The sequence below is a fragment of the Haliaeetus albicilla genome, chromosome 4 (assembly GCF_947461875.1).
Source record: "Haliaeetus albicilla chromosome 4, bHalAlb1.1, whole genome shotgun sequence".
In the NCBI taxonomy this organism is placed as follows: Eukaryota; Metazoa; Chordata; class Aves; order Accipitriformes; family Accipitridae; genus Haliaeetus; species Haliaeetus albicilla.
The window spans coordinates 46,093,058-46,111,713 of NC_091486.1; the positions used below are offsets into that span (position 1 = coordinate 46,093,058).

The 18,656-nt window shown below is 59.1% G+C and overlaps 2 protein-coding genes across 7 annotated transcripts in view; both read left to right on the forward strand.

The window, feature by feature from the left end:
• USP48 (ubiquitin specific peptidase 48) overlaps positions 1-7,986 on the forward strand; it is a 30,402-nt gene extending 22,416 nt beyond the window's left edge. Inside the window, exons 18-27 of one of the 4 annotated variants that reach the window (XM_069780420.1) lie at positions 297-358; positions 876-986; positions 1,625-1,755; positions 1,994-2,100; positions 4,225-4,329; positions 4,753-4,908; positions 5,122-5,247; positions 5,678-5,726; positions 5,979-6,005; positions 6,112-7,986. In XM_069780420.1, coding sequence (XP_069636521.1) covers positions 297-358; positions 876-986; positions 1,625-1,755; positions 1,994-2,100; positions 4,225-4,329; positions 4,753-4,908; positions 5,122-5,247; positions 5,678-5,726; positions 5,979-6,005; positions 6,112-6,134 — 897 coding nt within the window. In that variant the 3' untranslated portion in view covers positions 6,135-7,986. Of the gene's footprint in view, positions 1-296; positions 359-875; positions 987-1,624; positions 1,756-1,993; positions 2,101-4,224; positions 4,330-4,752; positions 4,909-5,121; positions 5,248-5,677; positions 5,727-5,978; positions 6,006-6,111 lie in introns of those variants that run through there. The other 3 variants (XM_069780421.1, XR_011324172.1, XR_011324173.1) reach the window with 3 other exon arrangements.
• A 953-nt stretch (positions 7,987-8,939) lies between these two features.
• RAP1GAP (RAP1 GTPase activating protein) lies at positions 8,940-17,506 on the forward strand. Of its 3 annotated transcripts, none has more exons than XM_069780441.1 (22): positions 8,940-9,063; positions 10,482-10,570; positions 10,654-10,701; positions 10,819-10,857; positions 10,961-11,146; positions 11,725-11,819; positions 11,898-11,976; positions 12,056-12,109; positions 12,195-12,278; positions 12,356-12,456; positions 12,530-12,659; positions 13,031-13,186; positions 13,272-13,343; positions 13,428-13,514; positions 14,151-14,288; positions 14,840-14,908; positions 15,006-15,115; positions 15,201-15,284; positions 16,490-16,583; positions 16,670-16,751; positions 16,834-16,909; positions 16,997-17,506. In XM_069780441.1, exons 3-22 carry the CDS (start codon positions 10,663-10,665, stop codon positions 17,190-17,192), a joined length of 1,971 nt encoding a protein of 656 aa, XP_069636542.1. In that variant the 5' UTR covers positions 8,940-9,063; positions 10,482-10,570; positions 10,654-10,662; the 3' UTR covers positions 17,193-17,506. The 3 variants fall into 3 exon arrangements, with proteins under 3 accessions (XP_069636542.1, XP_069636544.1, XP_069636543.1); XM_069780443.1 differs by having other exon boundaries at positions 16,834-16,901; positions 16,988-17,109; XM_069780442.1 differs by lacking the exon at positions 15,201-15,284.
• Positions 17,507-18,656: the final 1,150 nt, after the last annotated feature.

Below are 18,656 nucleotides of genomic sequence, written 5' to 3' on the forward strand. Positions count from 1 at the left end.
TGGGGAGTCTTAGCTGCTCCAGGGAAATGGCCGTTTCCTGCTATGACTTAAAGGTAACGGGATCTAAAGATAAACTAACTTTGTAATAAACACGAGATTAGTAATGTAAGTGCTTAGTACTTGATCCCAAATTATTTTACTTGGCTTTCCCAGCACGCTTGGATGGAGTTGTCATGGTAAAAACGCTGAGGTCTCAAAGAGAATAAGCACTGCAGAAAAAGCTGAACAGTCATTGCTTCTCTATTGTTGGATTAATTTAAAACGATCCTTTTTGTTTTTCTTTTTTTCACCTCCAGGAGACAGATGAGCTGTATATTGTTTCGCAGTTCTTTGTAGAAGAATGGAGGAAATTTGTCAGGTAACTTGGCCTGAGGTTTTTGGTGCTTTTTATTGCTTTTTGGGGGGGCTGTAGATAATGATTTTGCTTTTGAGTCCCAGTGCAGTGTATAGTTACCTGCAGTTTGCCTTTGTGGAAACAAGGAAGCTGATTTTTGCAGGACTCATATCAGTTGTAATACATTGTAAGAAACTGAATTTCCTTGTTTACCGTGTCTTAACCAGATGGTCGGATTAGATAGTAACCTGATTAGTTTTTTCATCTGTCTGGAGCTGTATCCTAGGCAAAGGTCACCACTCAATCCTGTTTCCACGGGCTGCTGGTGGTAGGAGATGGAAATCTCTGCTAGATAGGAGAGTAATTTTGCAACATGCAGGAACGCAGATCTGATTTCCTCATTGGTAGTAGCTTAATATTCCCTGTTGGAATGCCTTCTGTAAATATTCACCTGTGATTTCTTCTTGGCTGCCTGCAGAGTTGTGGTTTTTATGAAATAACCTGACCAAGCTTTGCAAACCGCTTTCCTTTGCCTGCGCAGGAGGCCAACGCGATGCAGCCCTGTGTCCTCGGTAGGAAACAGCGCTCTTCTCTGCCCCCACGGGGGCCTCATGTTCACCTACGCTTCCATGACCAAAGAAGACTCCAAACTGTGAGTTTCTTCTCTTCACGCATCTGCCTCTGCCAGGTGCCTTTGTCTCTCACGTGCCTCTGGGAACGTTCCCGGAGGCTTGCTGAGCTGCAGCAACACGAGGAGCAAATGCTTTCCCTTGAACAAAATTAACATAGATGCTTTCTTAGGCTCACCTTAGCCTTCATGTGAGGCAAGACCTAAATTGTCAAAGGATGCTGGGTCAGGAAAAAAGAGAGCTTACTTCAGCTTGGCTAGTTCCTAACAATAAACTACCCTGAACTTGACCGGGGCATAGAAACATCCGGCTTCCTTACCGTTTTCTTTCTGTGAGAGTTGCCCCTGGAGCACTGGACACTGGGCTGGAGTTCATGCTCCGTAGCATTTCTTCTGCAATGATGCAGAACTAAAAGTAGCAGATCTTCTACTCCTCTCCTCCTCCATCCTCCCTCCGGCATGACTGGAGCAGAACAGCGTCACTAATGACACGCTCCTGTTTCCCTGTTATCTTGGGCGTACAGGCCCTCCCATGTAGCTGGAGTTATGGATTGGTTTTGCAGCTTTTCTTTCATTAACAGACTAAGAAAAGGGGAGGCTGTTCAGGAGCTCAGAGCTTGGCTTTTCCATGTCATAAAGCGCGTTCTTGTTCCTTTGCACAGTATAGCTCTAATATGGCCCAGCGAGTGGGAGAGGATTCAAAAACTCTTCGTCGTGGATCACGTCATCAAAATCACCCGAACGCAGGCTGCCGGGGCAGACCCCGAGAGTGCGCTTTACGGCTCTGAGCCCCGTGAGTGAATCTTTTGCCACTGTCCGCACTCTATTCTTTTGCTAATTGGTGCCCACTCCCTGGGAAATGGCTCCTTTTTTGGATAAAGGGTCAGATCTAAGGGGATCAGTGGTAAACAGGGAGCTTGGCAGATGCCCGTGGTTATGTGATCCACTCCAGGTTAGCGGTGAGAGGCATTGGGCAGGTGTCTCCAAGGAGCTGAAGCAATTAAGTGCATTTTTCCTTTGTGCCTCCCCAGAACTCTGTCCAGAGTGCAGAGAAGGGCTGTTATGCCAACAGCAGCGTGACTTGCGTGAGTACACACAAGCAACCATCTACATCCATAAAGTGGTGGATAATAAAAAGGTACGGGCTCTCTCCCTCGGTCCTTGCTCATCCTGGCTCGGTTTCATTTAACAGAAACTGCAACAAGTACCCAAATAACGATCTGAACACGGTGGCGAGACGGCTATCACAGCCTCCCGCGTCCCGGCAGGATTGGGACCTGCTGGTGGGGATGCTGGGTGGCCTGTAGTGGTGGGCAGGGCTGCTCTCTGCAGGCAAAACACACCCAGCTCTGCAGCTCACAGAAGCTATCGCTTTGGCGAAAAGAGCAAATGGGAAAATTCTCACTGGAGCCGCTCTGAAAATTTGGTCTCCTCGAAGCTTCCTTTTGCCAAACCAAATCCTTTGTGTTATCAGGTATCTTCATGGCTGTTCCCAGCTTTGATTATTTTAGGCAATGTTGTAACCATTTCTGTATTCATAATTGTGTTATCAGGCTCTACCTGTTCTCCTCTGTGTCCAATATTTGTCATTTCCTTTCTTGTTTGCTCAAGTGACATTTATTCTTAGATAGAAATAAGGTCTTAACTCTGTGCTGATGAAATAGCAGTGAACTTAGAGATGGTTTTCAGGATCCCCTACAAAGCTGTGAATTATGTCTCTGCTTTACTGGTGCCTTAAGGGATCAGTATCAGACTAGAACTGGCTTTACAGGTACCCAAAAGCTGGTTACAGTAAGTCTTCTTCCTTAGGGCTTGTTTTATGCTTTAAGGGGGAAACCAAGGCTCATGGGCAAGCTCAGATAAAGATGTTGCCTGCACCTTTGCAGCATGGGTGGTTTGGGTTTTTTTACCTCTCATTGATTTCCACGTCCCTGTCAATCTAAGGGAGGAACTGAAGCCTGGAGAACTGCAGGGTTCTGGAGGCTGGATGGGTTTCTGCCTTGGTTGTGAGATGGAGAGCATGCAGCACAGTGGCTGCTCAAGAGAACCATCAGCTAGGGGATATCAGCCTGTCTGGAGGCTGAATCTCGAGGCTGTATCTTGGCTCTGGTGCAGAGGAGGGTGGTGGGTTTTTTTCTGGGGCTGGACAGGACTCTGCTCACACGTGGGGCTGGCAAAAAACAGGCAGCTATTCTTTGCCGAGCAGCTGGAGTTGGAGAGAGGAGGCGAGAGCTTGCCTGCAAGATCCCTCATTAACAGGGCAGCCTCAGCAAGATGCAAAGCAGCAATAATGCTTGCCAGCAGCGCGGCAGCACTGCCCGCGAGGATTGCAGACGGTGACACTCGAAGCTACTGCTTCCTTCCCCACCAGTTTTGATTTGCAAAGCCAGGGAGTGTTTCCCGTTCCCTCGCCCCTGCTCTTCCCCCACTCTGCAACCCCAGGGTACCTCCTCCAGCTGACACTGCAAGAGGGAAGCCATGGCCATATAAAATCAGCGTAGGGCAGCACTGCTGGAATCCGGAGGGCTCTGGGGAGGCTGCGGTTGGTGCTGGATGTTTGGAAGCTGGGATTGTATTGTTAATTGCAAATAACATTGACGGAGAAGCGAGCTGTCGGGCATCCAGGATGGAGAGCGCACCAGTCTCCTGGGCTCTTGCAAACCCCAGCTCCAGCTGAAGCATAGATTTGAATTCAAGTCCGGCAGATCCGTGCCTCCTGGAGTGACTTATACAGAACTGAACATCCTTTTTATTTATATGTTTGTGTAAATTATTTAGATTTCATTTACTTACAACCTCCAGACCCATAAATAATGGTGCTGAGTGCCTCTGTTGGTCTGCTGTGGGGATGGCTAAGTGTCTAATTTACAGATAATATTCCTTTCTCTGTGTTAGGGCTTTCGTAATACACTTAGATGAACCAGAGAAGCAGCCAGCTAATGGGAAAGAAATCAGTCCAGGCCCCTGGAGACTTTCCCTTTGCCTAGAGAGGAGGGTAGGTCCTGAGCTGCAGGAAGCACCTGCAATTCAATAGAGAAGCTTGTTCTCCTGAGCCGAATCCCCCCATGGTTCAGTGCAGCTGGGGAGGGGTGGAGAAGACTTTGCAGAGCATGTGGAGCAGATCCCTGGGTTGTTCCTGCTCTGCCTCGGTTCATTGGATCAAGGTGGCATCCTGGAAGTCTCTGCAAGCTGTTTGCCATGATGTGACAGTGTGGGTTGATGCTGTTGGGTTAGTTATGGAGAATGATTTTTATGACTTCAGGTAATGAAGGACGCTGCTCCAGAGCTGAACGTGAGCAGCTCCGAAGCTGAAGAGGAAAGGGAGGAAAACAAGCCAGAGGGGGAGCAAGACCCAGATTTTAACCAGGTAGAGATCAAAAATACCACCAGGTTCCTTGGTTTTTGCATCATCTTCTTGAGTCAGCGTGATGGGATAGCCCTCCTCCTCCATTTGCCACTAGCAGGCAAAACCAACAGTGTCTTAAATTATTTTAATGGTCATACCACACCATCCCTTTGTTTTTGGAGAGATCAAATATTGATGGTGACTCCTACGCTTGGCTGGTAATCCGCCCCACACTAGCATTAGAAGCAGGAACCGAGGTTTCAAGCAAAGTCCTTTGGTCCTCTTGGTACTTGCATGCGGTGGTTTGCTTTTGAAGGGACTTTTCAGCACTTTGTGCCTTCCCTCGCATGACCGACTTGCCCGAAACACAGTCCAGGGTAAGGGGAGGTTGTATTTTCCACCAATCCCAAACTTGGGCTCCTGATTTTTGTCTCTTGTTTCTAGACTAACGGTGGTGCGAAGCGCCAGAAGATCTCGCACCAGAGCTACATCACTTACCAAAAGCAAGGCATCAGGCGAAGCACCCGGCACCGGAAAGTCAGAGGGGAGAAAGCGCTGCTTGTTTCTGCTAATCAGACACTGAAAGAACTGAAAATACAGGTAAGGTGTTTTTCCTCCAAGGAATGAGTCGTCTCGAGTAAGAAAACACAAAATGAGGAGCATGTGGCGGGGAGGGGATGGAGGGGAAGAGTATAAAATCCCATGTGGCATCAAAAGGCCTGTGTTGCTCTTCTAAACGTGGTATTTTTGTGTAGCTCAGTGGTATGTTTTTCCCTCCGCAAAAAATCAGCGTGTCTCATTGTGTTGGCACAGATCATGCATGCATTTTCAGTTGCTCCCTTCGACCAGAATTTGTCGATCGACGGGAAGATACTGAGCGATGACACCGCAACGCTTGGCAGTCTGGGAGTCATCCCTGAGTCCGTCATTTTATTAAAGGTAATGTGAGAGTCTGGCTGCTGAAAGGAAGTTGAATAAAGCAGAGAATTGAACTGATTTTTGTACAAGCAAAGAAAAACATGTTGTGGTGCATGTCAAAACTGCCGTGCACTAGATATGCCCACCCGTGGGTGCTCGGTAGCCTAATTTAATGAGTTCCTCCTGAAGCTCCTTCTTGGAGGAGGAAAATCCTCTTTTTTTTTTTTTAAAGGAGCTTTTATTATCTGGTCTTTGCTGCTGAGCTGGATGCCTACTAGCCCAAAATATGGCTAAAGTATGGAGCAAGTCCTCCCCTCTTGTTCCCAGACAGTGTTTGGGCAAGAGACCTGTTCCCCGCTCCCCTCCAGAGCAGCACCATGAACTGATCGGGCTGTGAACTTCCAAATGAGGTGGCTTGTTCGTTAATCCCCTGCTCCACTTTATTTTCCAGGCTGATGAACCAATTGCAGATTACGCAGCGATGGATGACGTTATGCAAGGTGAGGCGGGGGGGACCCTGGAAGGTTTTGGGGTTCAGGGAAGGCACCTCACCACTGTGATTTTGGGAGATGTGTTGGTGGCCAAGGATTGTGTTGGGTTTGGGTTATAAAGGTAGAAAATAGAGATGTTGAATCTTTCCTGTCACTGTCAATGGGAGATTCAGTGGTACGCCACCACTCCAACAAAAGATCCCTTTAGAAACGACTTGTCGGGAGACTTCTAACCCTGTGCCTTTTTCTTTCCATCCTCAGTTTGTATGCCTGAAGAAGGATTTAAAGGTGAGTCTGGGGTCCGTCCCCCCCGCCTTTATTTAAGCCCATGCTAACTTCGTCTCCATCCCGTAAGCGTCATCATCTTTTGGTGATTGTCTTTTTTTCTCCTCAGGGACTGGTTTACTTGGACACTGATGGTTTTCTGAGCAACAGAGGAGCGACCAGAAGGGAAGAGGATTTTGACATGGTAGGGCATTAAAAGAAAAAAAAAAAAAGGTGGATACAGGACTGAACTCTTTGACTCTTCCAGAAGGCAGAAACCCATTCTGAAATGACTGCCCCCCCCCCAAAAAAATGCCTTATGTCAAAGCAGATTGCACTGAAGGACATCCTGCCTTCAAGAGAACGTTCCCGATTTTATATTTAATAAAGCAACAGGAAGGTTGGAAAGTTTAGCAGCAGTAAGAGCGTATCATGTTTACAGGCGAGGGAGACGGAGGCATTCTTGTGTATTCCCTGACTCAAGTCCCGCACCGCGCTCATCTGTCCGAAAAGGGTTGTAATCCAGTAGATCAAAAACATCTTGATCTGTTCTCGAGTAACTCTTTAGGCGTAACCTGCTTACAGATAATCCTGTCTTTGATCCACTATTACTCTTTCAGTACAGCATGGAAGTAAAGAAATTGTTACTTGTGAGGAATGTCTAGCTCTTTCAAAAAAAAAAAAAAAACCCCACCAAAACCCCCCCCCCCCCGAACTTCATCTTATTTAACTGAAAATGTAAGCTGTGGTCTGCCTCCGAAAGCCTTCCATCACGGAGGGGACGGGGAGCCGCCTCCCTCGCCGGCTTTTCAGCCGCTCGCCTTCACTTCCAGGCGTTTGATGATCTTTCAATAACCACCTGGTCTTTCTCTGTGAACTGTGTTTTTTAGAAACGTGGGGTATTTTAACGACTTTTGATAACATCTTTTCCTCCAGTCCGGGACTGCCAGGAGCGCTCACGCCCATGGCTTGGGGGAGCCTGAACCAGAGCAAAGGGGGTGCGGGTGGGTGCCCTGTTTCCCATGGGAAGAGGTTTTGGTTTCCCCCCCCCCCGTTCTCCTCATTTTTCAGGAATGCACTAATAAAATTTTTTTTTTTTTTTTTTTTTTGCATCTGTAGCTCCCAGAAAGGATCTTTCCCCATTACCCATTAGTTGCAGGAAATAGTGTACCACTTCCAGACTTAAAAAAAAAAGGGCACTGTCGAGGTATCTCTGTAACAAAGTTAGATGTTTCCTCTTCCTTGTCAGCCTTTTAACTTGTTTCTGTGGCAAAATGTGATGCAGAGAGTCAGGTTGCTGCCGCATCACCTTCATTTTTTTTAAAGGACTGCAGGAGTCTGGGGCTGTGAGAAGAGGGCAGGGGGCACATATCCCATCCTAACAACCCCAGTAGCGTTTATTTTAAATTTTATCTTTTATCTGAAGAATTACAGCTGCCCTTTGCTGAGAATGGGGGCTCCGCATCCTCCTCCCCGTCCCCGGCGGGTTTTGGGGCGAAGCAGCCAGCATCTGGGGGGCTGTGGAGCTCTTAAAAGGTGGGTTTGGGGGCAATTTGGACCCGCGTATTCTTTCCCAAGGTAAAGACGTCAGCAGGAATTTGGCACGCCAAAGCCGCTTCATCCTTTGAGAACGGGCAGGAGGTTTTCTTCTTCCCAGACTGAAGCACTCGCTTGTGTACATATTCCCTGCAAATTCTGTTGTTGTTTCTATTTTTTCCAATTTGCTGTTAATTTCTTTTTTAATGTTACAAACAATCTCTTCCTTGAGCTTATAACATTGCAAAATTGAAGTCTCTAAACTCAGTGGGTTAAGGTATTAGCCAGGGCCGTGGCTTCAGGGCCAAGTGATGTACGGCCGCACCGTGGCATCGCCGTATCTCACAGAGGACGCAGGTACAAGATGTGATCAAAGGCCCAGTTACTGTTTTGTCTGTTATTTGCAAACATTATCGGATTAAAATTGTCATTTGAGCTGTGGAAGCCTTATTAAAGCGCATACACATGGTCTGTCTTGTATTTTAACACCTCGCCTGAAGGATGGGGATTTCTTAGGCTGCAAATCTCGCTCCGGGCCATCCCAAAAAAAGGGCTGGGGCTGGGAGTGAGCGGGATCCCTCCGGAGCTGGGCATCGCACCAACCTTGGCACATCGCGTGTTTTTTATTGGAGGCTCAACGGTGCCGTGTGCCGCCTGGCAGCCCTTTCCCCATGGAAGCACAGGTGCGGGATGGGCCAAGGCAGCTGCAGGGTTGGTTTTGGTGTCCCCAACCCCACGCCGGCGCGTCACGTCTCACCCTGTCCCCGCACTGGCGCGTTGCCCGGGTTGCCGCTTCCCCGGGGGGGCTGCGTGGCCGGGGCTCGGTGCCAGGCCCCGGCTCCTTCCGCCCTGGCACCCGGCAGCGGGGAGCCGGTGCCAGCCATTCCTCGAGGGCCCCCGGAGCTGGGGTGTCCCTCTGAAATAGCCCCTGAGGGGAGATGGGTGGTGGGGGGGGGATGTCACTCACCTCCTGGGTGCTGTTGGGGGGTGATGGAGAGGGTCTTGGGGAGGTGGGGATACCGGGGAGGGATGCAGGGGGGGACCCCGCTAGCCGAAGGGGGAGGAGGATGATGGGGGGATGCAGGTGATTGGGCAGAGGGGGACCCGGGTACCGGCCATGGCGGGGGGGGGTGGGGGGTGGAGAGGGTTCCCCGGGGACCGGGGAGGGATTTGGGGGCTACCCCGGCATGGGGGGGGGCGGGATGGACACGGGTGCTGGGGACGGCGGGAGGGGGCACCCAGGTGGTCCTGGGGGGGACGGACAGGGGACACGGGACCCCCCAGGCTGGGGGGGTGACGCCGTTCCCAGCGCCCCGTTCCCGGAGCTGGTATCGGTTCCCGGTTCCGGTACCGGTTCCCCGGTGCCGGTTCCCGGTTCCGGTACCGGTTCCCCGGTATCGGCCGCCCCCGGAGGGGCCGCCCCGCCCCGCCGCACGTGACGCCGCGCGGTGGCTGAGAGCGGCGGGGCCCCCGCTCCGCTCCGCTCCGGTACCGGCTCCGCTCCGGTACCGGCACCGGCCCCGGCCCCGGCCCCGCCGACCCTCCGGTAAGTGCCGCGCCGCGGGCACCGGGAACCGGGGTCCCCCCCCGGAGACACCCCACCCCCCCGCTGTCCGTGTCGTCCCCCCCCGCCACCGGCGCAGTACCGGGGGGGGGCCCGTCCCCCGGTGACCTTCAGCCGCTGCCGGTACCGGCAGGGCGGGGGGGGGGGATCAACCCCCCCCATATACCCCCCGACCTGCCCCTCCCCAAAATATGTCCCCCATGAATTGCCCCCCCAACCTTCCCCCCCCAAATATCTCCCGCATTAATTAACCCCCTCAACCTGCCCCCCCCCAAACCTGCCTCCCCCGGCGCTACCCCAAAATCTGTGTCCCCCTTTCTGCCTCCCCCCCATCCTGCCCCCATCATCTCCCCCCCCCCGTGCCCCCCCCCAGCCCAGTCCCCCCAATCTGCCCCTTATGCCCCCCCCCCCCCCCAGCCTGGCCCCACATTTGGGTGTCCCCCCCCGCCGCTTCTACTACACCCCCCCCCGGGACTGCCTCCCCCCACCCTTGGGTGCTGGGGGGTGGGGAGCGATGGGAGAGCCCCCCCCCCCCAGGACCCCCCAGGGCCCCGCTGCCCGGCAGGGTCACGCTGGGACCCACGGGTGCACAGGGACGGGTTGTGTTTGCACCAGGGTCGCCTTTGCACGGGGACGTGTCACGTTTGCACCAGGGTCGTGTTTGCACGGGGACGTGTTTGCACGGGGACAGGTCGCGTTTGCACCAGGGGCGTGCTTGCGCAGGGATGGGTCACACTTGCACCAGGGGTGGGTGTGTTTGCACCAGGGTCGTGTTTGCACAGGGACGGGGCTCATTTGCACCAGGGGGGCCTTTGCACCAGCATCGCCTTTGCACAGGGATGGGGTGCGTTTGCACGAGGCTCCCCGTTGCACCAGGGACACGCTCGCACGCCGCCGCGTTTGCACAGGGACGGGGCGCGTTTACACGACTGTTCGTGCTCGCACGAGGGGCCGCGCGCGGCCGGGGTGTGTTTGCAGGGGGCTGGGACCCGTTTGCACCACGGCTGCGTTTGCACAAGGACGGCTTTGCAGCGGGGCCGCTGTCGCGGCGCGTCCCCCCCGTGTTCCCCCCGTGTCCCGGACGGTGCTCGGCGCTGCCGGTGCCCGGCGCTGTCCGTGGTGCTGCCCCGCGGGCGCCGCCTCCCGCCCGCAGAGGGCGCCCCTCGTGGGGGGGTGGGGGGGTGGCGGTGGGGGGGTGCGATGAGTTGGGGGGACGACCTCAGTAGCCGGGCACCCCCATGTAGTGAACCCGACACCTGCCGCTCCTGGCCCGCTGGCTCCTGGCAGCCAGCAAGGTGGCGCTTGGCTTGCTGCCATCAGTAGGCTTCAGGGGTAACGCTGCTGCCCAAGCGGTCAAGCGTCACGGCAAGGGGCTGTGGGGGAGCTCTCCTCTCCCCCAGGAAGCGCCATGGACCTCCCTGGGCCCCCCTGCACCACCTAGACATATCTCCAGCCGGCACCGCCATCCCCTTGGCCACCCCACCCCGAGGTAAGCCTCCATGGGTGCTGCCCACCCGTGGGTGCTCATCCCAAGGTGGGGTAATGGACACCCACAGCCCCCATCTCCCGCAGGGCAGCAGGATGGCCCAGCAGCGCCATGGTATCCCCCCACCACTCAAGGTAGGCATTGCTGGGGTGGGGGTACCCAACCAGCACCCATGGGTGCCTGAGTGGCCTTCTCCCACCCCAGCACCCATGGGTGCTGGCGTAGCCTTCACCCACCCCATTGTCTTGCAGACAGAGGAGGACTACATCCCCTACCCCAGCGTGCACGAGGTAGACCACCCACTCCCCTCCAGAGATGGGTGCAGGGGGAGGCGAGCGGCTGGGTGGGTGGGTGGGTGGGTGGCCAGAGCACCCACCTCAGTTGTGGGTGCAGGTGCTGGGCCGGGAGGGGCCGTTCCCCCTCATCCTCCTGCCGCAGTTTGGGGGTTACTGGATCGAGGGCACCAACCACCAGCTGAGCGGGGCACCCGAGTCCCCCCCCACCCCGGCACCCAGCACCCGGGCAAGGCTTGAGGGCAACCACACGGCCAAGATCTACCGCAAGCACTTCTTGGGCAAGGTGAGGCCCTGTGGGTGCTCCAGGCATGGGTGCTTGGGGTGGGTGGGTTCCCCATGGGTGTGGCTGGGCCTGGGCGTGGTCATGGAGACCTCATAAGCATGGGTGCTCATGGTCATGGGTGCCCCATGGCATGGGTGCTTACGTATATGGGTGCTCATGGGTGTGGGTATCTATGGGAGCATGGGAGCCCTGTGGGTGTGGGTGCTCATGGACCAGGGTGCCCCATGGCATGGCTGCTCATGGGCATGGGTGGCTCATTGCATGTGAGCCCGTGAGCGTACGGGCTCCATAGGTGGTGGTATCTGTGCGTATGGGTGCTCATGGACATGGGTGCCCCATGGGGATGGGTGCTCAGGTTTATGGCTGCTCAGGGACCTGGGTGCCCTATGGCATGGGTGCTTGTAGACACAGGTGTCCATGGGCATAGGGAACCTACAGGTATCTGTAGGATGGGTGCCCCACAGGTATGGGTGCTCATGGATATTGGTGCTCATGGGCGTGGGTGCCCCATGGCACGGGTGCCTGCCAGCATGAGCACTCACTGGGGCTGTCATGGGTGCTTGGCCCCCTCCCCGCAGGAGCACTTCAACTACTACTCTCTGGACCCCGCGCTGGGCCACCTCGTCTTCTCCCTCAAGTACGACGAGCAAGAGCACCTCCACCTGCTGCTGCGGTGAGCAGGGTGCCGGGGGCACCCATGGGTGCTGGCTGGGGGTAGGGAGCCATCCTGACCCCCCACCTCACCCCACAGCACCCGTGCCCGCACCCTGCACGACGTGGTGCCCATCTCCTGCCTGGCCGAGTTCCCCAACGTGGTGCAGATGGCCAAGGTGGGTGCACCACCCCCGGCAGCACCCATGGGTGCTCCCCTCCCTGGGTGACCCATTGCATCACCCATCCTTCCCGCAGCTGGTGTGCGAGGATGTCAACGTGGATCGTTTCTACCCTGTGCTCTACCCCAAGGTGAACGGGGTGCAGGGAGCACCCCCAGGTGGGGGGCACCCCGGGGTGCCCCCCACCCAACCTCCACCCCCTCCTGACCCCGCAGGCATCCCGCCTCATCCTCGCCTTCGACGAGCACGTGCTCAGCAACCACTTCAAATTTGGGGTCATCTACCAAAAACTGGGGCAGGTATGGGGTGGGGTGGGCGGGGGTTAGGGTGGGGGGGTCCCGGGTGGGTGCTGGCACCCATCCCCACCCCACCGCAGACCTCTGAGGAGGAGCTTTTTGGCACCACGGAGGAGAGCCCGGCGTTCACCGAATTCCTCGACATCCTGGGTCAACGGGTGCAGCTGCGGGACTTCAAGGGGTGCGTGATGGGGTGCTGGGTGGGGGGCACCCATGGATCCCAGGTTCAGGGTGCCTGTCCCCCCACCACCCAGGTTTCGGGGGGGGCTGGATGTGACCCACGGGCAGACAGGCAGCGAGTCGGTCTACTGCCACTTCCGTGACAAGGAGATCATGTTCCACGTCTCCACCAAGCTGCCCTACACCGAGGGGGATGCCCAGCAGGTGGGGCACCCAGGGGTGCTGGGAGAGGGGATGGAGGAAGGCGGGAGGCAAGGGTTGGGAGGGGGGAACACGTGGGTGCTTGGGGAGGAGGTGTAGCGGGTCCTGGGGCACCCTCATGGGGTAGAAGGGCTGGCGGGGCACCTATGGGTGCTTTGGGGGTGTCCATGGGGTGCAGGGGCTCCTGGGGCACCCATGGGTGCTGGGGAGCATCTGTGGGACACAAGGGCTAGCAGCACACCCCATGGGTGCTGGAGGTCGTCTATGGGATGCAAAAGCTCCAGGGGGACCTATGGGGCACAGGGTCTGCAATTCCTTTTGCCCCCCCGGTGTGACCACCCCCCCGTTCCCCGTGTCCCCCCCCATCCCCACAGCTGCAGCGGAAGCGTCACATCGGCAATGACATCGTGGCCATCGTCTTCCAGGATGAGAACACCCCCTTCGTCCCCGACATGATCGCCTCCAACTTCCTCCACGCCTTCGTGGTGGTGCAGCTGGAGCAGGGCGCCTCCCAGGGGACCCTCTACAAGGTACCAGCCCATGCCTCAGTTTCCCCATCCCTACGGGGTGCTGGGGGCAGTGGGGTGCCCCGTCCCACCCACCCACCCACCACAGGTCTCCGTCACTGCCCGTGACGACGTGCCCTTCTTCGGCCCGCCACTGCCCGACCCTGCCATCTTCAGGAAGGTGAGCACCCATGGGTGCTGTCGGTGAGGGGGGGGGGGTGTCCCCAGGGTGGCACCCACCCAGGGTTGCCCCTCGCCCCCACAGGGCCCTGAGTTCCAGGAGTTCCTGCTGACGAAGCTCATCAACGCCGAGTACGCCTGCTACAAGGCCGAGAAGTTCGCCAAGCTGGAGGTGGGTGCAAACGTGGGTGCTGAGCACGGCGCCGCATCTGCAACAGGGCTGTGCACGCCGTGGGGCACGTGGGTGCTGTGGACGTGGGGTGGTGCATGCCATGGGTGCTGCGCATACTGTGGGTGCTGAGCCTGCTGCGGGGCCTATGTCTGCAGCGGGTGCCGTGCCTGCAAGTGGGTGCCGTGCACGCCGTGGGTACTGCGCCTGCAGCAGTTCTGTGGGTGCCGTGCACGCCACGGGTGCCGTGCGTACGGTGGGGCTGTGCCTGTGGGTGCCGTGGACGATGCGGGGGGCTGTGCGGGTGGGTACCGTGTATGCCGGGTGTTCTGTATGTGGGTGCCAGGTACACTGGGGGCTGCTGGGCGTGGGGCGGGGCCGTGCCTGCAGCGGTGGCGTGTCTGTGGGCGCCGTGCACGCTGAGTGCTGGGTGGGGAGCCTGCGTGGGTGCCCCGTACGGCGGCTGCGGCGCCCGCTGTGGGTGCTGGGCGGGTGGGAGGGGGGGGTGCCCCGTACGGCCGGCACAGCGCCTGCTGTGGGTGCCGTGCTCGGGGGTGCCGTACACAGCGTGTGCCGTGGGTGCCGTGGGGGCGGGCGGGGGGGTGGCAGCGGGTCCCCGGCAGCGCGGTGGGTGCGCAGGAGCGGACGCGGGCGGCGCTGCTGGAGACGCTGCACGAAGAGCTGCAGGCCCGCAGCCAGGCCATGCTGGGGCTCGGCCCCGACGACGAACGTCCCGACAACGGCGCCGCCGCACCGGGATTCTTCGAGTCCTTCAAGGTGGGGTACGGCGGGGCGGGCGTCGTCCGTCGTCCTCCCCCGCCAAAACTGCGGGACGGGGGCGCCCGGCGGTACCGGGGGGTGCTGACGGGGGGGGGTGGTTGCAGCCCCTCCCTGGAGGCCGGGACCCCCCCGGGACCCCCCCCCCCCGCCAACGCGCTCCCGGCGTGGGTGCCCCGCCCCAGGACACGCCCCCACCGCGCTGGCCACGCCCACCGCCCGGGCAGTTTGCCTGCCGGCGCCTGGCTGAGGACACGCCCACCTCCGCGAGGCCGCGCCCCCTCTAGGGGACAGGGCCGCCCCGCGCTCGCCAGCCCCGCCCCCTTCCCCCCCGCCAGCCCCAAGGTAGCCCCGCGCCTCGCCGACAGGCGCACGCCCCGCCCAACCCTTAAGCCCCGCCTCTTCAGGCCCACCGCCCGCCCCTTCGCTTAAGCCCCTCCCGCCCCCGTCGGCCCCGCCCCCTCCCCGCAGCCCCATTCACCCGCGCGGCCCCGCCCCTCCCGGTGGCCCCGGTGCCCCCCCCGGGGCCGGTGACGCGGTGCCGCCCCCAGTCGCTGCTGGTGCCCGGGAGCCGGCGGGGACGCCGCGGCAGCGCCATCGGGCTGGGCTCTGTGGAAGAGGTGGGTACCCCCGGCACGGACACAGCCCCCCCGGTGTGTCCCCCCCGGTGTTCTCCCCCCCCCCCCTCCCCGGTTCCCGGTTAACGGCGACCCGCAGGCGCTGCTGGTGCCCGGGAAGAGCCCGTCGCGGCGGCGGCCCGGGCCGCTCGCCTCCCGCCGCTCCAGCGCCATCGGTATCGAGAGCATCCAGGAGGCGCCGGCCGGCAGGTGAGCTCCGGTACCGGGACACCGGGCTGGCACCGTCCGGTGTCCCCTCCCGGTGTCACCTCACTGCCCGCCGCCTCCCCCCCAGGGACGGCCCCGCCGCCGCCCCCGCCGCCCCCGAGGGCGCCTGCTCCGCACACAGCTCCCCCGAGAGCCGCCGGCACCCCGACAGGTCCCGCACCGGGATGGGGGGGCACCGGGACAGGGTGACACGGGGACTGGAGGGCACTGGGATGCGGCAGCGCGAGGACGGGGTAGCACTGGGACATGGTGGCACTGGCACAGGGTGGCACCAGCATGGGGTAGCACCAGGATGGTGTGACATGGGGACAGGAGGGTACTGGGACAGGGTGACATGGGGACTGGAGGGCACTGGGATGGGGTGGCAAGGGAACAGGGTAGCACCAGGACGGGGTGGCACAGGGATGGAGTGGTACCAGGATGGGGTGACATGGGGACAGGGTGGCATCAGGGTGACACGGGAACTGGAGGGCACTGGGATGGGGCAGCGCAAGGACAGGATGGCACCAGCACAGGGTAGCACAGGTATGCAATGGGCCAGGGTGGCACCAAGATGGGGTGGCACCGGGATGGGGTGATATGGGGACAGGGTGGCATTGGGGTGACACAGGGACTGGAGGGCACTGGGATGGGGCAGCATGTGAATGGGGTGGCACTGGGACAGGGTGACACTGGGATGGGGTGGCACGTGGACAGAGTGGCACAGGGATGCGATGGGACAGGGTGACACTGGGATGGGATGACACCGGGACAAGGTGGCACCAGGACGGTTGGCACAGGGTGACAAGACAGCACAGGGATGGGGTGTCGCAGGGACAGGGTCACCCAGGAACCTAGTGGCACAGGGACTGTATGTCACGGGGACAAGGTAGCAGGGGGCTGCAGTGGGGTGGGGTGGCACAGGGATGGGGTGGCACTTGGGTGGCCTGGGCACAGGGTGGCATGGGATGGGGGTAGCTTGGGGTTCGGGTGGCGCGGAGGTGGGGTGGCACAGGGGTGGGTGGCACGGGGACAGGTTGGTACGGTGACAAGGGACATGGGGATGGGTTGGCACGGGGACGGGGTGGCACGAGAATAGGATATCACAGGGATGGGATGGTGTTGGGGACAGGACATCCCAGGGATGGTGTGGTGACAGGGTGGCACGGGAATGGGATGGTGTGGCACAGGGATGGGACATCCCAGGGACGAGATGGCATGGGGGTGGGTTGGCACGGGGATGGGGTGGCACAGGGACAGGATGGTGTGGGGACGGGGTGGCACAGGGACAGCGTGGCGTCACGGCGGGCCATGGCGGTGGCAGCCACATGGCGTGGTGCCAGCCTGTCCCTGGCATTGGGAACCATCACTCGGCAGGGCTGAGAAGCCGGAGCCGCCGGATTTCTCCCGCTCCTCCTCCAGCGCCAGCAGCTTCGGCAGCGCCACCGAGGAGCCCAGCGAGCCGGGCAGGGTACTGGGGTGCTGGGAGGGGGATGTAGGGTGCTGGGGGGGCGGGGGGGGGCAGCACCCCTTTGACACACCCCCTCGCACCCTTAGGAGAGCCGCTCGCCCTCGGGGACCCACCGCGACGCCTTCACCGACACTCCCTGGCCAGATGACCCCCCCGGTATCCCCCCAGGTAGCCCATCACTGGGGCGTCAGGCCGCTGCGGGGCCGGGGGAGCCCCCCACTGGTGCTCATGCCCCCCCCTTTTCCCCCAGGCCACCGTCCCCCTGACCCCCCCTGCCCTGAGATCAAAATCCAGCTGGAGCGGCCCCCCCAGAATCCGGTGAGGCTGTGCCCCCCCCCCCCCCCAGTGCACGCATATTGGGGGCACCCATATTGGGGTGCACCCACTGATGTCCCTCCACACAGGGTTCATAGTTACAGTCCCCCCCATCCCTGGAGGCGGCGGGGGGGGTGGGGTGGCACCGCTTCACCCCCCTCCGTGTTCCACCCCTGTGCCAGGAGCCGAAGCCATCATCCCCAGTGCAGGATTTGGGGGGATCCCCCCAAAAATGGGGGTGTTTCCCCCCCCCAGACAATCTCCATCACCCCAACTACCCCTTGGGGTGTGTGATGGACCACGAAGGGCCCCCCACCCGTCCACCGTGACCCCAATGCCACATGGGGTGGGGGCTCCCCCAAAATGAAAAGCGGGTCCAACCCGAGCATCACCCCCTCCCTAAAAAAAGGGGGGGCTCAAATCCAGGGCAAATCCAAAGTGGGGGTCCCCCTGCACCCCCCCCCTTTTATTTTAAGGGAAAAAAGCTCCGGAATGGGTTGGATGCTGGAACTGGGGGGGAGGGAATTATTTTTTCAAACAACCCTCCTCCCAAATCGTGTTTGTGTGTCCCATAAGTCCTGTATAAAATAAAGGTTTATTTATCGCTACGGCTGGGAAATGCTGGAGGGCGGGGGGTCCTGACATCTGGGGGAGGGGGAATCCCCAAATCCCCAAGCATCAGCTGGGGCTGATGCTCCACATAGTTTTAAAACCACCCCGAATTCACCCATTTTGGGGAGTCATTTACCCAAATTCTGGGGCTATCATGGCAGTCAGGCCGAGCAAAGCCTTGATTTGATTTTCCCTATTTTTGGGGTGCTGTGGGTAACCCAAAACATGGCAGGCCCCCCCCCTCCCCCCAAAAAAAACCCCACCACCCCCTTATTTTCAGCTCTGGCGGTCAACCAGGCGTCGGGAGCGGCATTTGGCCAGCAGCCCCGGCGGCCACCGGCTTCACGCCAAATCCCCGGCCAAGAAAAAATGGTTGTTCCCCCCCCCCCCCCGAACCCCCAAAAACCACGAAGCACCCCGGGACCGGTTAAACATAGCTTGGTACCGCCTGGTTTCTGGGAAGCCCCAGTGCCAGGGGTTGGCTCGCGGTTGGGGATGCCGGCGACACCGGCAATGCCGGTGCAAAGGGCGCCGAGCAAAGTGGGGGTGTCACAGGGCCCCCCCACCCCTGAAATCCGGTGCCGCTCGGGTCACTGCCTTCGCCCACTCCAAAGTTTGCCGGTTAATAAAAAACCGGAGCAGAGATTTATTTATAATGCTGGTAAATAAATAAAAGGCGGGGGGGTGATTGGAGGGGTGCAGGGGGGGTGTTTTGGGGGTGATTGGGGGGGGAGTGTTGCAAATGCACAATGCAGCCGGGGTGTGCAAGGGGCTGCTCGTGCATGAGCAAAGTGGTATTTGCAGAGGCAGGGCAACGTTTGCACATGCATGGTGACTTTTGCACGTGCACAGCGGCGTTTCACACGTGCGCAGCGACTTTTGCGCAGGCAAGGCGGCATTCGCACGTGCAAAGCACCTTTTGCGCAACTCAGGCAGCGTTTGCACGGGCACAGTGACATTTGCACACGCACAGGGATATTTGCACACGCACAGGGATATTTGCACAGCCAAGGCCCCTCTCTGGTGCTACCTCAGGCCTCAATCCCCCCCTCCAGCAGCTTGTAAGCTGCCAAAGCCCCCTCCCCTAATTACCCCACTCCCTAATTACCCTCCCTAATTAGCCAACCCTAATGAAGAGGGCATGCC